At 37.2% G+C, this 18,600-nt stretch overlaps 1 protein-coding gene across 7 annotated transcripts in view; it reads right to left on the bottom strand.

Annotated features, from left to right (window-relative positions):
• Nucleotides 1–18,600, bottom strand: part of ZDHHC14 (zDHHC palmitoyltransferase 14) — a 114,264-nt gene that overhangs the window by 50,195 nt on the left and 45,469 nt on the right. For 4 of the 7 annotated variants that reach the window (XR_012586206.1, XM_074580488.1, XM_074580490.1 and 1 more), the window contains exon 2: nt 2,696–2,868. Coding sequence is in view for 5 of the 7 variants with exons in the window: in XM_074580488.1 (XP_074436589.1) it covers nt 2,696–2,868 (173 nt within the window). In the remaining 2 variants the exon portion in view is untranslated. The remainder of the gene's footprint in view (nt 1–2,695; nt 2,869–18,600) is intronic. The other 3 variants (XR_012586207.1, XM_074580491.1, XM_074580489.1) reach the window with 1 other exon arrangement.

Raw genomic sequence — 18,600 nt, 5'->3', positions numbered from 1 at the left:
CCCCGCTCTCCATGCTTTGCTTCCCAGCTATAAAAATAATGCTATCATCCATTATGGCAACTTGCACATTTCTATGCAGCACATTATATACTCAGTATTTGATTCTGAAAAACGTTTGCAGTGACAGCACTGGCAAAAGCTAAAAAACAAGTTCTAAAATCAGTCTTCCTAAGAAATCTGTTAGTTTTCTCAGCAACACAAATTTGAACTTTGGCATCTGTTTTCCACATATCTGAATTCTGTGAATATTAGGAATTCTTATACAAGCAAGGACTGAAACTATTGTGTTTGAAGAGAATTCCAGTACTTCAGTATAAACACATTCCATATCCGTTTTTTTTGGTTTTTTGGAGCGTAGTGAGAATATGGCTTCACAATACTCCTCCATTTCTGATTTAATTTCTTTATGGCATGTAAGGGCAGGTTGACTATAGATTTTCTTTTTAAATAATCCAAAGTGCCACATCGGAAAGGGAGCGAACAGAAAAAAAAATTATATGAATTTAAATTAATCCATCTGGGATTGAGCTATCTGGGTCATCTAGGATCTAACATTTTTTTCTTCCCTGTATACTCCGTAGAGTATGGTCCTTGCCCAAAGCTAAGTCCTGACTGGCTAAATGTAACCTTCTTCCTGTCATGGCAATGACAGCTGGCTCCTGGCTCTGCACAATAAGTCCAAACAATGTATAAAAGCAATTCTTCCTGAAATGTGAATGCCAACAGAATACGCTTGTTTTAGAAAGCTACACCAGGTCTATTTGGTGAACTACACCTCCCAGACTTCACACACCCATGAGAAAAGATTTCCTTCCCACAAAGCTCAAGAACCACGTTACACAATCATTAGTTCCCAAAGCCTCAAACCTACTCAAAGAGCATATGGAGTAAGTACAATTAGCTGCTGCACATAGAATGCTTCAAATGCGTTGATCCCACTTCAGAACTCAAATCCAAACGCTTTGAAAGACAAAAAATGCTATGTAATACACAGACACCTTTTTAACTTAACACAAAACGTAGTATAACAGCTGTGGCCAGGACCTTCCAAATCTGGTGAAAGAAAATTATGTCACTGTAGTGACAATCAATAAACTCATCACTATATTTTGAAATCCTGCTTCTTCTTAAAATAATCCATACCAAAGATAATGCATGTGTTTCCAGAAAACAAAACCATTCATCCCTCTGACCGCAGTTTTCTCAAACTGAGCCCTTAAGACAAGATTTTTTAAATCACAATGAAACCATTAGATTCAAACAATCACTAAAGTATGTATGTATTTAAAAACAAACTTAGGACCTTTCCTCTGCTAAAGGTTGATAAAGGCCCAAAATAGTGTATACAAGGCGTTACTTATTTCTGTTTTACCTTAACAATATTTCTTTGTCCAACAGATCTCTCAAGTGGAAGATACAGCTTCATGATGTGCTTACTGCCTCTTAACAGCTAAGTAAGAGGAAACCAATGCCCTATTGTTGTTAACATTTTGCTATTTTGACATGAATTCTCCTATCGTTCCCACTTACTGGCATGGTTCACAGTGTGATTTTGGTGCGTACAAACTACACTTGCTTTCTGAGGAAGCTAAACCAGAACTTCTGCTCCATGTGTACACCAAATTAACTCCGCCCCATAACATGGTGTTAGAGCCTAAACCAATAACTTTGCCCCTCAGACATTTTCACCAAGGCCTTGTGGAGAAAACATAGTCTAGATAACCAGAGAAAACCTACTCAGAAGTAAACCCCTCAAATTCATGCTCTACTACATTAAATTATTTGTCACAGTAAACAAAGCCTAAGACTGTACTATAGTGTTAAACATCAAGGACCCTGCAGGTATTTTTCCTGTGCTTGCATAAACCCGTTATCTGTATCTTCAATTATATGAGCAAGTGTTCCTCAAATTGCTTCAGAACGTGGGATTTCCTTTGACTATCATATCAAAGCACGTATAGTAGCCTTTAGTAAGCTTAAGTAGCTTACTAAAAAATAAGCAAACAAAACCAGTGTCCATGAAGCAACTCTGCCAACTCATCCTGTTTTTTCTTATCCAGGTAGCACATTTTAGCTATTCAGAATTTTGTAGCTGTAGAAATTCCACAACTAGAACTTAGTTAACAATTCTCTTGATAAATGAGGCTGATTAAAATCTAGCTAACTCTACTTTAATTGTGCTGGCTTTACACAGATAAAAAAATAGTAACATTTTATTACTGTTAATGAAGAAAAATCTTCCCAAGACTGCATCAATTTACAAGACTGTATATTAACACAGAGACTTATCTGACCCTTTCACAATATAAATAACAACGTAATTAAATTCAGTTAAACTCTAAGGGTACATTACTCTAAAAGATGCACATTTGTAGAGCCTTTGAAATATCAGCTTTCTTGCCAAAAACACTTTAGAAAGTACTCTCTTGTGTACCACAGAGACTTCTACCATACTTGCTGAAAAGTATTTACAGTAATGACTATCACTCTCCAAGGCCAGGATTTTGTTTACTGTCTTTCTTGGTGAAGAACCGATCAACCATCTTTCCACAGGAATCACTGCAATGTCATCAGACATTACAGCTCCAGAACAATTACTGTGGCAAGATAGGAGTATCTCCTCCCGTGAGCAGAGCAGCACACTGCCTTCACACAGTACATGCACCCTCGGGAGGAAAGCGAAGAGACAACAGACCTTCAGTGTTACCTATTTGTCTCTCTAGATCTGCTGCTTCATCTGGTGTTGCACGTGGGAGGACACCAGGATCACTGAAACTAGTACGCAGCAGGGTCCCCATCACGAAAAAGAAAAGAATCCCACCAATTGCAGGTATAGCAGGTGTAATCTTCTCCGACAAATATGGACAACTGGAAAAAGAAAAAAGATAAAACATAATCAATAATACACAGTGCAACTTGCTCTCGAAAACTGTTTACCATTATAAATGCATATGAAGAATTCACTTTCTTCTATTGATACGTTACTTGTCTTGGAACGTTTATTGAAGCTGAAATTTCTGTTTATGTGTTCATCACACTTTGAAATTTCTCATAATCTGTTTAATATAATAAAGGTCCAAATAGTATAATAATGACCTCAGTAATATGCAATAGTAATTTACAAAAGAAAATGTTTTTATTACAGGCTATTATAAGTACATACATTTGTTCATCTATTGCTCAATTATGTAAAGAAAATTGAGGGGAGGGGAAGGGCAAATAATCTGAAGATATTCAGCAATAAAATGCAAAGAACATAACATGATGAAATAAGCCATACTGAAAGAAGGTAATTAAGTCTATAAAATGAATTTATCGTCCATCACAAAGATGGTGCTCAAGAACTTACACCTGTGACACATTTCCTTAATAGCCTTAGTAAATATCAATATTATAACACGACTACTGGTTCTCTTTCTTAATCTATTTCTTATAACTTGGTAAGCTTGTTTACTCATTTACAAAGCAAGACAAGTACAAACAACAGTGCAACACACCTGGAAACATACAATCCAGCTGCAATATCAACAGCCCTTTACTAGCACAAAAAAAAGGCTCTACAGTTACCAGACTTACAATATACGCATAGGGCTTAAGACTGGATCACAGTTTTAGCAAGTTTTCCTCTATGCTTCACATGTAATAAAAACAAAATGGACAGAAGCATTGGAATCTAAACAACACACAAATGTAAATATCTCTTTACAGCTGTGCAAAAAGAGAGCATATGAACACTTCGACATTACACAGTATAACACTCCCGTTAATCCGAGTCATACAATAAGCACTGCAGGGCCTTAGAAAACACAGAGGCTGAAGACTCTCTTCAAAGCTTTGATATGAAGTAGAGGGGACAAAACACACAGATGGCTTCATGCATTTCTGACGTCTGCATGCAAAGTCATAAAATAAGCCTAAAACCAACATAAGTTGAAAATCATCAAGTTCTAGGCCTTAGGGCTTCGTTTGAAGCTTCTAAGTATCAATCAAGCTTAATTAACATAGTCTTCCCTGTTTCTGCTGACTGCTTTACATGATCATGCAGACGTGCAAGCTTTTGCACTGCAAGTCAGTTAACCTCAATGGAATGTTAACTCTGAGCAAGTGATGACAATGTCAACTTCACTGTCCATCACTTCTGCTGACAAGATGGCGAGAGAATGGAAACACTTTTCATACCAGCGACCACGTACCAAGCATTTATCTCCCTGCATAATCCTGTTACATGTACTTGGCTGTTCCATAGAACGCCGCGGGTTTCACCGATGCAGTGAGTCCAAACGCATTACACGGCACATCATACCATCACTGTGAGTGGAATTCATCTTTTGCCCTACATCAGTGTAATATTACAGGTGTAACAAGTTACAAAAGATTAAAGAGACAACTCGGTATAAAAAAAAAAAAAACCGTGAGGGGCAAGAGAGAGTGTAGTTTCACATAATGAATAGACTTTAAATACTAGGAAACGTACTTCAGATGCACATTTCTAGAAAATCTGTTTCAGTGCTAACTAAAGGAAGCAGCAGCAAGACAGCTGGTAGATATAAGCCTTGGTCCCTTCATGTCAGAGAATTCAGAGTGAACAACCAAAGAGAAGCTTTCATACCACATAAGCGTCGTACTGCTCATTTTATTTCTTGCCACAAAGGATTACTGAAATCAAAACTACTGTAATATGCTCAGACAAGAGTACAAATAGGCTGCAAGAACGTATTTTAAAAGGATTATGGAGAACATGTACATTAATGAACACTAAATATAGCACAGTGCTATTACTCTTCTATTGCATTATTCATTACACATACCAAAGAAATTGCAACTGTGATGAAGTCTGTTGACCAAACAAGAGCTGTATGTGTGCATAAGGTATCATGAGATAATCTCAGGGCAGCCCAGTACGCGCAATACAATTTAGACAGGTGCCAACGCAAAACCAGCAATGGCGTCTACCTAATGAACTTAAATTCTCAATGATGCTCAGACATCAGAAACCTAAGGGCCATCATGACAGTGACATGTTTTGCTTCAACAAAAATTTCATAGAGAATCAGCAGAAAGAGCAAATTCCTGCACTGAAATACTAAGAAAGCCTTGCATTGCTGAAAAGTGATGATGTCATTATAGTACAAAAGCATAAAAATGTTTATCTCTGCTTTGCTGAACCAAGTCCATCTGCAGTGAAAGAAACCCAGCAACCACTCTCAAAGCCCTGCACACTCTTCACCATAGGCAAGTGTAAGGTAATCTGCTTCGTCTAAAGGTGTTTTCGGGGTTTAACACCCTGTATTTGATCAACTTTGACTTGGAATTACTTCTGTAATAACATAGAAAAGACCAAAGATGTCATCTTTGGCAACTAATGCTCCACCTAATGCGAAATTATTTCAAGCTGAGAAACCAGCACTTACAGATTCAGACAGTAAGCTTCGGCAGGACCATTCAATCTAGTCTGATTTACTTATGAACAGACATATATCATTACAGAGGCCTGCAGAGAGCTCAATGATATCTATCATTTTAAAAGGTCCAATTAATTTTTCAAATTCCTGTCAATTATATTTAAAAAAATAGATACTGTATACAGTATTTTTTCTTTATGTCTGTATTAAAAAAAAAACACAACCAAAAAAACCCAGGCAAAAACCCCCTTAATATCTCATGGGTTATTAAAAAATCCACTAGAAGTGGTTTCAAATTTAAAAAGTGGATTTTAGCTTAAAACTGTCAATACATCTGTGGAAATGCACTTTATATTCATATAACTTACATTTGCATGTTTATATAACAAATGTATTCGTACTGTTATGTTAAATCAATATTATTTTAAACAATTTGTTTTAGTGTTGCTACTTTTGGAATTATCAAATACTGTACACAGAAAGAGATTATTCCTAATATTTGCTCAAAATCCTCAATTAATTTGCTTCAAATGAATTGCATCACTTCAGGCATCAGCTTTCCTCAGTTATTAGAATAAATATCTTTCTTGGATGGTATTTTCAGTGAGTTCTTAAAGTAAGTATTAGCAGGTGTTTCCTGACAGCAAACTTCAGAACTTTGATGCAGAGGCACTCCCCGTGCAGAGGACCGTCCGTCTGCAGCACCACTTACGATAAAACAACATAGAGCTCCAGAACAAATCTCTGTCCTACTGCAGAGCAAGCAGTGACAAACCTTTTAAAATAAGCACTTGGTAACTACTAGATGTGAACTGACATCTTCCGTTTACATCTTAGACACAGTGCAACAATTGTCCTTAATTGGTGTCTGTAATGACAGCAAGTACTGCCTAGGTCCACCCCAGAAAACAGATTTTTAGGAAGAATTACTTGACCATAGAACCCACTAGAAATTGTTATGTGGAAATAGCTTCTTCAGAAAGTAATGTTTGGATTTGTGCATAGCAACCAGAAACAACCTGAACTTTTGATTTAATTAATAGAGGTGCTTCATACAAATCAGCACTGCTTTTTGCTTGGTTTCTCAGCTGCTTTTTTGAAGCATCATGTGAAAGCTTGCATGAGCGTAGGAGGGAAATAAAATCTGCTGGAAGACTAGTCTGTCACAGCCAGATAAAAATAAAAACACAATGGCATTTAAGAGATAATTATCAAGCATCACCCCCATAAACGAAGGATGCAGGGGAACAACAAAAGTAATTCTTACCATCCAGCAGCCCTCTTAGCTGTGTATCCATGCTCCCTGTGGCTACCGAGATCAGCAGAAAAATACACGTAGTATTGTATTGAGGAGCACACGCAGTGAGAGTCCTGCAACTTTCAAGCTCTTTCATTAGAAAAGGGGGGGCGGGGGGGGGAGGGGGAGAGGAAGAAGCCTCCTCAAGGTCTTTCCAGGAAAGATGAAGGCTCTCCTGAGCAGTTCACTGCCAGTTGTTGTTATTCTCTGATGGGGAGATACAGTAACTGACAAATCTATCCAGTAGGGATAATGGGGATTTGGAGAGAGTCTTACTTGGAAAGAAGCTAACCCTGTAGTTACAAAAAACCCCATCAATAATAAACACAGCCACTTACTAAAGAGCACAAAAAAGAAAGGGTTTTATACCTATGAGAACCTGGAGAGCTTGCTTCTATTTGCTAAACTGGCTGGCAGAAAACAATAAAAGTAGAGATTTTATACAAAGATGTAGTATCCAACACACTTAATTACACTAATTAAAAAAAACAAACCAAGAAAAACCAACCATGCCTGTTCATCTTCCTACATCATCAACTTAATTCACATTTCTGCAGGTATTGCCTATTTACTATACCAGTAGCTACTGGTGTGCAGGTGGTGCCCAACACAAAGAGAGGTGGCTCGCGCTGCGAACCCTGTGCTCGGTTCCACATATTACAAGTTCACATCTGAATGAGATTGTGCTGCTTTCTTTAAACTAATCTAAAGAGATTGTTTTTTGTCCTTCCACTCTTATTTACAGCTCCTCTCAGCTTTTCATTCCTCTCAAATCTACCACGTCATTGCTCCAAGTCACTCGGTCCCAAACTTCTGACCTTACACCAACACAAAACTTCATCAGGTTTTTTTGTGAGTCAAGTTAGTTTACTAAAATGTACGAAAATGACACCATTTTGTTGACTTTTTTCCACCTCTTTAACAATTCAAATATGCACTTGGAAAGGAGCGTTGATATCAGCACAAGGCAAGAGAGACAGAAGCACACACAAAAACTAGAAGGAGAAGAAAACTGGGATGGAGGGAGGAGCCCTCCATTTCAGCAGCTGTCAGTAAGGTTTTCATGCAGATCCCTGCCTCTTGTGAAACCACATTCTAACCTTGACCTCTTTCATTTTAGAGATGGCCGCAGAATACCCATACAGATAGATTAAAGGCAAATCAAGACTCTGGGCTAGAAGAACAAAAACGGCTTATAATTTACTTTTCTAATGACAAGTTACCAGTTTAAAGAAAGCAGCCAAAGACGTGAGCATAGACCACAACACAGTGGAAGATGCAAGGATGGGCAAAACACGAGCACACAGCAAGGACTTTAAAGGCTGCTGCCTGACAAAGGCAGTAGGAAGAAAAATGGGACAAAGAGAATGATCAGCGTGAAATAATTTCACTGCTGTAGGGTTTGCAGGGTTGTCACTGTTTACTTGTTTTCCAGCAGAATCTCAACTAGACAACAACTACATTTCACATTGCAGTTGGGAAAAGTGTTGGCAAAGTATAAGAAGGTATAAAAAGAATCACAGAAGCACTTTTAAAGACTGCACTGTGGATTCTCACATATAACACGGGCTTCAACCTGCTACAGATAACTTCAAAGGTACTGTACCTATGATATTTAACACTCAGAATTGTAAGAAGCATGGTATAAATTTTCTCATTGTATAGCTGTAGCTAATGCAGAAAATAATACCACAGAAAAGAATACATAACTAATTTAAAGACTAGAAGAATAATAAGAAAAAAGAATGTTTGAAGGTACCAGTTCTCCAGTCAGTATTTTTTGGGATGCTCATATGTTTACACCTCCACCCCCACCCTCAAATCCCAGCATCCTACAACCACCTCTTTGAGAGGACCTTATTTTAAAGTTAAGGTGAAGAGACTCTTAAGAAAGCTCTGACACAAGAAAAAGGTTATAATAGGAAACAACTTGCAGTGCATTAACTAGTTAATTCTTCACAAGCATGCTGTTGGCACGCAGAAAATGTGTTGTAATTTGAGTATAGATTAGTCCAAATAACATTACATGAAATGCCTAACAAGATTAGCTAGGGAAGTTCTGCATTAGTTTCCTATATCTGCCTAGTTCTTTTGTACAGCCTTTAAAATTCCTATTAGAATTTTCAAGAGATATTAAGGAAACCACAAACTAATTTCAATGTGATTTGAAATTTGCTTTTAAAAAATTGATTTATTTCGTTATTCGTTTGTATGTTTTTAACTACTTTTTAACATCATACACTCCCTCATTTCTGAATGGTCAATCAGTTTCAAATACTTATTTAATAAAATACAAGACAAAAATCACTCTTCTAATACTTGCTTCATTTCAAATCCAGGAAATTCGGAATGCTGCAAACATGTCAAGACTACAGAAAAGACAACAGCTAGCAAACAAAAGGCAGAATGAGAGCAGGAAGGGAAGAAATAAGCAAAATATTACCTCCTCCTCAGTTTGATAATCTAAAATATTATACCCTAATCATAAATGCAGATTTATTGAATGGTCTCAGACAAGAAGCATTTAACCTTGTTTGAATGCTTTACTAGTTTATTCTACATTTTATGGTACTGGATACATCTTACTTTTTTTTTTCCTGTATTTGTTATATTGCTTGGAGATAACAATTTTTATTCTAATTAAAAATACATTTTAAGTGGGAACACATACAGAATAAAAGTAATTATATTGTGTACCTAAGTGTCCCAGCCTCTATCAGCACTTAGAAATTATTACTTGAAACAAAGAAGGTTAATATGACGAAATCACACAGATTACAGAACAGCATGATCCTTAAGCCTAATAAATTAAGTACTTCAGAAGTTCTCTCAAACCTAACATAAAATAAAATTAGCTTAACGTTACCCTGAACAGCAAAAGCTCAACAACCAGTCTTCAAAGTTTCATGTGAAAACCTGACACAGTTTGGTCTTTAAAAGCTGGTGCCAAAACACATGAGCGATCACCAAGAATGAAAGACTGCAGGGAGCTCTCTCTCCCCTGCTCAAACCAGCAAGTGTCCGATGGAACTCCTAGCAGCACTGACTCCATTAAATTGTAGTGCATTACCATTGAAATCCGATTTACACAGGCTGGATTTGGATGTAGGAGTTTAGATGAAATTAAGCAAGCAGTGTTGATTATGAAATTGTATAAGATAACCACAAACTCCCTCCTACAAGTAAAGATCTTAAGGGTTTAATGCAGCAGATATGCAACAATCAAAGTAACATCCTTGCGTAACCTCCCAATTTTTATTGCTACATGAATTAACTCTAATGATCCACTGCCAAACTTCAAAGCTGGGATAGATAAAATGCATAATGCAAAAAGAACCCATCTGCAAAACAGATGTGGTGGTTACTGTAGTTCCTACAAGGGCAACTAAATTTTGCTTTGTTATACAGAGAAGGAACTTTGTTTTACAAGACACAATCTCTAAAATTTTGATTGCATCAACTGTTGGCCAGAACTTTCCAAGCAAGGTAGTAAGAAAATGGGGAATATCTAATGAACTATGTATCAAGAGCCTGAGTCTTACCAAATAATCAGTTTCCTTACGAAAGTCCAACACAAGTATGACATATCCTCAAAAGACAAACTCAGGAAAGGCATTGATTCCAACCATGCAGCAAATCAAAGGTTTACTTTCTTGCCATTTCTGTTCACTGACTAATTACTTACTTGAAAAGCTAAAAATATATTTATACTTTAATTCTCTGGTCTTGCATATAGTACAAGGTCTGGTTTCCATAGTAAAAGACAATCAATTAATTAATTCCACTAATGAACAAACTCACATTTTCTTTTAAACAGCTCATATACAACACTTACTTTCCTGTTGCGCTTGGTATTACTTCCTTATCATTTCTCATTATTTCCTGTTATGTGATTTTATAACTAAACCATCAGGTTAATCCCAAGTATTTATGAACAGAAATTAAAACTGGGACAAAACAAGCGGAAATGCCTTTTGCCACAAACAAGTCCCTGAAGGAATACAAGCTTCTAGGCATTTTTCCACAGGATTCTCTGGAAATTGAAACGTATATAAGCAAGCTGCTGCCGGATAGTAGACTCTGAGCTTTCAATGAGCAATATTTTGTGTTCGCCCTGCACAATTTATAAGGTCTAAAGGCCAGAGGTAAAGACTAGCTCTTGCTAAAGGACAAATGCCTGTCAATGCAATCCCTACCCCCGGCCACAGTCTATTGTCACTTCCCTTGTATAAGCACAAGTGAGCTGGCTAACACGAGTTAAAAGAGAGGAATTGCTCTCAACCTCTTCCCTTTTCTGAAAAAAAATAAAATAAAAAAAAAAACCCTATTCATATACTGTGAGATCAGTTTCCTGAACAACTTCACTCACTGTATGATATAATGAGTGCCAGTGAACAGGTAGGAACACACAGAGAGCAGGATGAAGTTGAACTGTCATTTCCAGAGGCATTCAACCACTATGTGGACTTAGACATAAAATGAAATCCCACCCATAGTCATAAGAGCTTAGGAATAGTAGATCCAGTGTCTTATATGGATTTTTTTTTCTTTATCTTCTTCCCTCCGCAATTCTCCATATTGCATAAAACACACGAATTAACTTGAATCTAAAATACAGGGGAAAAATATGAAAACCTTAACTTCTCAGTGGAAGCCACCGCAATACAAGCTTCACAGACACAGCACTTCTGGGGCTCCTTTACTTATAAAAAAGTGAAGAACTGATGATCCTGCCCACACTACGTATCAAAAGTGTACATCACATGGTTATCAATAAAGCAACTAGGAACATAAAGCAAGGAGGAGCATAAAACCAAGAGTTTAACCTCCTCTTCCCAAAAAGAAGCACAGTTACGCAGTAGCAATTCAATGACTTGATCATCCTTCTCAAAGACCTTAGGCCTGTTTGTAGTAACTTCACAGGCATGGGTCTCCACAAACATTGTGAGACTTTTACCTGAAATTGTATTCTTTGTTTTTCCCTACTGCCTCCTCATAGTATCACGGGAATCCTCTTATCCCAGATTGAGCAGTCACTGGACAAACAGACCAGCATACTGCAGGCTACTTCAGCTTAAAAAAAAAACCAAACCAACAACTAATTCGCGCACATCATGCCAAAGCAGTGCCAGCTCTCCATATCTAAAAATGAGTCAGTTTAAATATAAAGAAATTGCAAGACCAGCTTGAGGCAAATCTTTTATTCCATAGAAAAAAAATAAAGTACATCTACACGGAAAGCATTGCCACTACAAATATTTTGGTTAGCAATGTAATTTAAACAACTAGGAATAGCCCTTTACTGTTTTGCAGTAGAACTGAGATTTGCACGCAAGTCATGGAAGTCCAGGCATTAAAAATGTAAAAAATATCCTACATTGAAAGATTGCTTCTGAATCACCAGAGTTACAATGTCATAGCATTTAATTATCTTCAGGGATGTGTACAGAAAAGATGGTGCTGTTTGAATATTGAAATACTATTGTTTGAATTTTTACTTTTTTTTTTTTTTCCAGGAAGTGGAAAAAGTTCCAGCATTCTAAAATGCTCTGTATACACTTTTATGTCAAATACTTATCAAACCTAGGTAAGTATGTTCAAATTGAAAATCAGTGGCTTTACCATATTATGCTTTTCTCTGTAGTTCCACAAATACATCATGCATAGGCACATTCTCCTTGAGAAAGGCCACTGACTGAAATTATTCATTCCATATTCCCTTCCTGTACACTTGTAATTCACCAAAGTCACTTCTACCATACATCAATCCCATTGTTTAAATCACATGTTTAAATAAGGGAAACATATTCAGGCATATTTTCTCTTAAGCCAACTACATCAAGAAACACTTATTACAGAAAAATACACTTAAAGGAAGTTATAAAAGAAATATTATTTTCAAAATTAAAAACTGAGGATGAAAATCATCCATATTAACGGTTAAAAGTTGAGAGTATCACAGAAGCATCTGTAGCAAGCCCAACTCCAAAAAAAATTTCACATTTAAGAGAATGATGTTCTTCACACAAATGCCAGTTACTTAAGAACCACATTACTTTACAATTAGCTGCTGTACAGTAACTAAATATTTTGACTGCTAATGCATAAACAAGACCTGAATGGAAGATGAACAAAGAAGAAATGCCCAGCTCTTACATTCTTTTTTAAAAATATTTTATTTAAAATTCCCACTCAGTTTTAAATTTTTTTCATATGCAAATTTTGCTTTCTACTACTTCATTAGAATTTTCCAGCCTTTTCCCAACTGTGCTGTTACTGCAATTTTGTTCAGTAATTACCACAACCTCCAAATTTTAATGTAAATTGAACCAGGATTTCAGGTAGGGAAGAATAATGAATAAAGGGTATTACTGCTATCCTTCTTCAAAATTATAATTTAAATCTTCAATTTAGTGTCCGTCTATTTTTGTCAGACTGACAAAACTCTTTTAAAAGGCATCACAAGAAGGTGAAGCAAAGCAAGGAAGGTCTGTATTACATGCATTGCAACTGTAAACTTCAAACTTATTCATTCGAACGTTTTAATTATGCAAGCTGTTATCACCTATAGGATACAGTCCCAAGCCCCACTGAAAGAGCATTTCATTTGCCACTATTTATACTGACATCTAGTAGACGATATTGCAAGTGGAATAACATGATCTCTCCCCTTAAGGCCAGCCAGCCTTGAAAACCAGAGCAAAGCTCAGTTACTTCATTGTTCCCAGAATATACTCCAAGGAATTGCAACACAAGATTTTTTTCTCCATCTTTCCATTGTCAAACACGTTGTGCTGTTCTCCTCCCAGTTTCAGATGCTGATATGTAAACAATTCTCCCAGACATACTCAACCATGCAAATCCTGTTGGTCTGCACTTTGGCGCTTTTGCACAAACAGGAAACTAGCAGGGCATGAAGTTAAATGGGAATTTTTTGAATACATAAAACAATTGCACAGAAGCTAAAATAAAACCAGGATTGCAGCAACAAACCAGACATTGCTGTAAGACCACTACCCTACCAAAAAAAGCAACTGACTGTATAAAACAGCATGACATGCTATATTCTATATCTTCATAGTGCACCATCTCTAAACGCAAATCGGTGACGTGTAACCTATTGAATTGAGTCCTTCAAACACTAGTATCATAAGCCCCACTTTTTGCCCTGGTGTTTTGTCTTTAACCAGTTTTGCTGCTGCCTTTGGCCAGGCCCTCAAGTTCCTCAGGCTCTCTCCTGGCTTGACTGTGATCACCAGGGAATAGAGGCTGCCCAGGTCCTTCTGCCAGCTCCAAATGCTCACAGTCCTTGTGCTACAGTTCCAGAGGGGAGCTGCAGCCCTTTACAACATCCCACCAGTGTCCCAAGTATCTGAGGATATTGGCAACCAAACTTGAAGAGAAGCTGCTAGCCTGGATTAATCAGCAGCTTTGCACACGGCAACAGGAACAGACCCTAACCATGAGGGAGATCCAGAATTCCGTAATTTTCTGCAGCCTTCATTCTTTTCTTCTAGACTGTCCTCCGATTAAGTCCATTCTCCATGGAAAATCTTGCCTTTTGGGTTTGCAGAACATACTACATTCAAAGAGATGAGCTACATGTAACTAAGAAGTATGCTGGTTATGTTACTTCAAATAGTCGAACTAAACAAAAGGATAAATACCCAACATGGTCCTTCTCCTTTCTTTCTGTGCCCTTACAAACATGACAACAAAGTTCAGATGGCAGATATTTCCTTCATTTTTTCAATAGCTTTCCTACGTGAAGGTGCAATGTAATGGGGATTTCTAGCATTTTCTGTCTACGTGTGTTCATAAAGGAGAGACCTTGGTGCACCTTGCTCCTAGTTATAAGCATTAAACTAGTGCTCACAGTGAATAACTGATAAAGCAAGTGTATGAAAGACACATTGCAACACTGCAGCAGAATAAGTATTTTCTATTTACAAATAACAGACAGACCAGGAGTACAAGATTCCGCTTCTTCACAAGCATAGAAGTATCCTTTTCCTCTCAAAGCATAGGAAACTACTCTGCTTTACAATTGAAGTATAGAATTCTTTATTCCGATACTCTGCTTTGTCTGAAGAAACAAAAAGGCAAAGAAGAATGGACAGTCATGTAAGCAATCTTAAATCAAAATACAGCTGTAAATCTAATTTCAAGTCCATTGAACTTCACATTACAAGCTTAAATAACTTTACGTGCACTGATTCCTCTAAGAGCAATTATTTTGCCCTCTTCCGCTCCAAAACAAAACTTCATTTTTCACATCCATTAAACAGCAACATATTACCTAGTGTTTCATTAGCCTGAAGATGACCAAGCCCTCAAAGGTTCACTGGTATGAAGAACACACCAAATAATTCATCATATCACTGTGAATAAGTTCACAAACTGGACTCCAGAAGCACTGTCAGGCAACTGAACTTCTTGATTAACTGAGTACTCAACTCATGCTTGTTTATTTTTTAAAGACCTTCTTAAAGTAATAAACCAAATTACTCTCACTGCTGGACCACTTACATTCTTTTCTCATATTTGACACTTTGTCAGATACATTTCCATTCTGTCCATAAAGTCAAAGCTTCTTACTAGCAGACAGAAGATTCTAATGAGATTTTGCTGAAAGGATGGAAAAAGGACTGAAGATTACACAGTTTATAAATAACAAAACTGATCCTAACCCATACTCTGTAATCTACCGAGAAATTCACATTTCAAATGTATGTTAATTAAAATTCTAAACATTGCATTTTGCCCTGGATTGCAAAACAACATTAATATCTTCTGTGTCCCAAATACATACTAACTACCTATTTACTTGTTGAAAACATGCACGAAATACTGGGGCTGGGGGGGAATAGAAGGAAATATGCAAGGTAGAGAGTACAGTTTTTCTATTCATAAAAGCTACAAACCTCAAAATAGAAAGCAGCATGGCAAATGCCAGGTTGTTAGTATAACTGCTTCCATCTCCCAGAAAGTTCTTTAATGGAACTACCTTTGAATTAAAACTCATAGCCATGAATGCATATGAGCCCCGTAATTGGTGTCCAACTCCTCACAGACTCTGCAAAATCCTAAGGTATGAGCTCTCTGCAGTTTTTCAGTCTGTTAGAAGAACGAACAGCCATTAAAATGTAATAGCCCACATCTGCCAACCACGAGGTCCAGGCTTGCGTTTTGAGCTCATGCGCCGTGCAGAGGGTATGATCAACCCACTGTGAACACGCTCAGGACAGCGCAAATCTCCCTCTTTGAAGGTGAACACACTCTGCTGTTTCTCATCAGCAGGGATAATTATTCAGAGCATCCTAAGCTGCATTTTGACCCATAACCTAAAAAAAGTGTAAATGCTTGTTCTGCAAGCCTATCCTACACTAGGATAAGGTCCCAGGAAAAAAACAGCATTTAGGAACGTGATTAGCACTGACTGTAATGGGACTTCGGTGCAAATATGAGTCTAATCTTTGAGAGCGCTTTATTAATTCATCCTCAGTTAACCCCTTCTCTCCCTTTTCTGTAAACATACATACACATGACAAAAATAATTAACACACCCATAGGCATGAGTCCACAATTTGGTGTTCCAAAACTTGTAATATCTAGCTAGATGTTAAGATAAACAAAAGAGATGACCTTATACAATTGAGGTCTATAAACCGAATGATCTGTGTTCTTACTGTTAGCTTCTGAGCAGGAGTTTCCTTGAAGCCCAGTCCCCATTGTCACAGTCAAGAGCATCAGTGCATAAAGAATAATAGTCACAGAAAAGCATGTTAATGACACCTATATTAAAAACTGCAACAGAGCAATAAATGAAACAATTTTAAAATAGAAGACTCAAAAAACTGTTGATGTTTTTAAGAAGGGAAGTTGAACAGCAGCAAGTACTTTATTATTTTATTTTTACTGTTTCTTCACTGACTACTCAATGTTCAAAGCAAAGGACTTAAGTTCTTTCCTTTGTTTTTCCTTACTGTTATCCTTGAAAAGCTGGCACACTGCTCTTGGCAAAAACCTCTCAAGATGCTTCTCATAGGGTACTGAAGAGCTGAATTAAACCTTAAATCTATAAACACAATTTAAAGATTCATAATTGAAGGATTATTTCTACTTCACTAAAGACTAAAGTAAAAAAAAAATAAAATACCCACACTAAAGAAATCAACAAGTGTAAACGAAGTATAAAGTGAAGTATAACGCTGCCACCCTGGCAGCATTACCAGACAGAGGTGGCCTGTTACAGTCAAACTGGTACAAGAAAGATTACAAAAAAAGTATTGAAAATATTTTGAAAATATATGCGTTAAAAATCCCAGTTGTTAGTGTGCTACATTGCAATCCTACATTGCAATCATCTCTATTTTGAATACGACATTATACTATTCATGCTAAAATTAGCTTAAACTACACATTCTTTCAAAACAACAAAGCAACATCACGTATTTTTTGACCTGCTCTGCACTCAGATGCTTGTAGCTTAGCCAGCCCTCTGCAGCTGCTTCGACACCACGCCAATGCCTCCACTTCCTCAGCTTTTCTATGCTTAGGAAAGAATCTCTGGAGACCTAAAGAGTATTGCACAAACAATACTGTGTCCTCCAACTGTTGCTAAATACAATATCCATCTTCGCTTCTTTTGTCTCTCTTGAAGGACAGCGAACATGTGCTTTGGACACCATTTTTCATTGATGAAATAACATTTTATTTGCTCTCAAAAAGGGGATGGAATAACCTAAAAGAAACCCATTACAACAGAGGTCAGAAACAGTTCAGTGGATAGGACAGGAGATGAGGAATCGGTAAAGTTCTCTTCCTAGATTAGCCAGGAATCTGTTGTGTGACCTTAAGCAAAGGCAATTCACCTCTCTATTATCCCTCTGCTTTTTTGGAGTGTATGCCTATCCAGGACACAAGCAAGACAGAACAATTATGCGCCAAACTCTGTGTGACTATAAAAATCCCCCCCGGTTATTTATTTTTATTAGGGTTCTTTGCTGCCAATGAACACTGACGATGGTCTTGGACTCTACTGTACAAAAACACTGTCTAAGCAGCAAGCAAATCAGCTGGAATCTCTAGGCAATACTGAAATACAAATAATTACTAACAGGATACACAGCTTGGCTTACACAATACAATACGAAAAAAAAAAAAAGATGAGGACTTAAAATAGAAACTACATATGTTACTATGCTGACCATTAGTTGTCTCATTAAAAAAATACCGGGGTTACAAAAAATTAAGAAAATATATGGAACCAGAAGTGTTTCAGCCTCTCCTAAAGAGACCAGGTGTTTGTCCCCTATAAATTTAAATCTTGTTTTATAAAATGATACCATTCAGGTTTAGAGAAGTACTTAACTGGTTTTCAAAACCATTTAATAGGAACCTGATGTTGACACATATGTTAGCAATAGCTTCTCTCCAAATACAGTCAGTGCACGTCTGTCAAACTTTTTAGGCAGTAACTCTGAGGAAATTACTTCCAAGTTCTAGGGAAAAAACGTTTCTTGAGATACCTGAATTCTCCTTTTTTTCTGTAAAGTGAATGATATTGAGAAACATGCATGTTCCAAAAAAGTATCTTCATTTAAAACGAGCCCCAGACTTTCTGAATTACAGTATCTGAGCCATGAAGCAATCGGGTATTAACTATTTGCCAGCATGAAATGTGACAGTAGTCTGTACAGACCAAAGCAATTTCCTCCACCAACAAGCTGAGAGCAAGTAACTTTTTGTTGATGGTGTCAACTGAAGCTCCTCTTCCTCTGAGCCAGCCTAGTCATTTCCACCCCTGCCTTCTGCTGACACAAATGTTCCAGGGAACGAGGAAACAGACCAAACTGACGCCCTCCCCAGGAAAAAATGAAGAGCAGATAATCTGCTAGA

This window comes from Larus michahellis, chromosome 3, assembly GCF_964199755.1.
Source record: "Larus michahellis chromosome 3, bLarMic1.1, whole genome shotgun sequence".
NCBI classification, from domain to species: domain Eukaryota; kingdom Metazoa; phylum Chordata; class Aves; order Charadriiformes; family Laridae; genus Larus; species Larus michahellis.
Note: the sequence above shows the minus strand (reverse complement) of the source record. Positions and strands in the feature narration are given on the sequence as shown.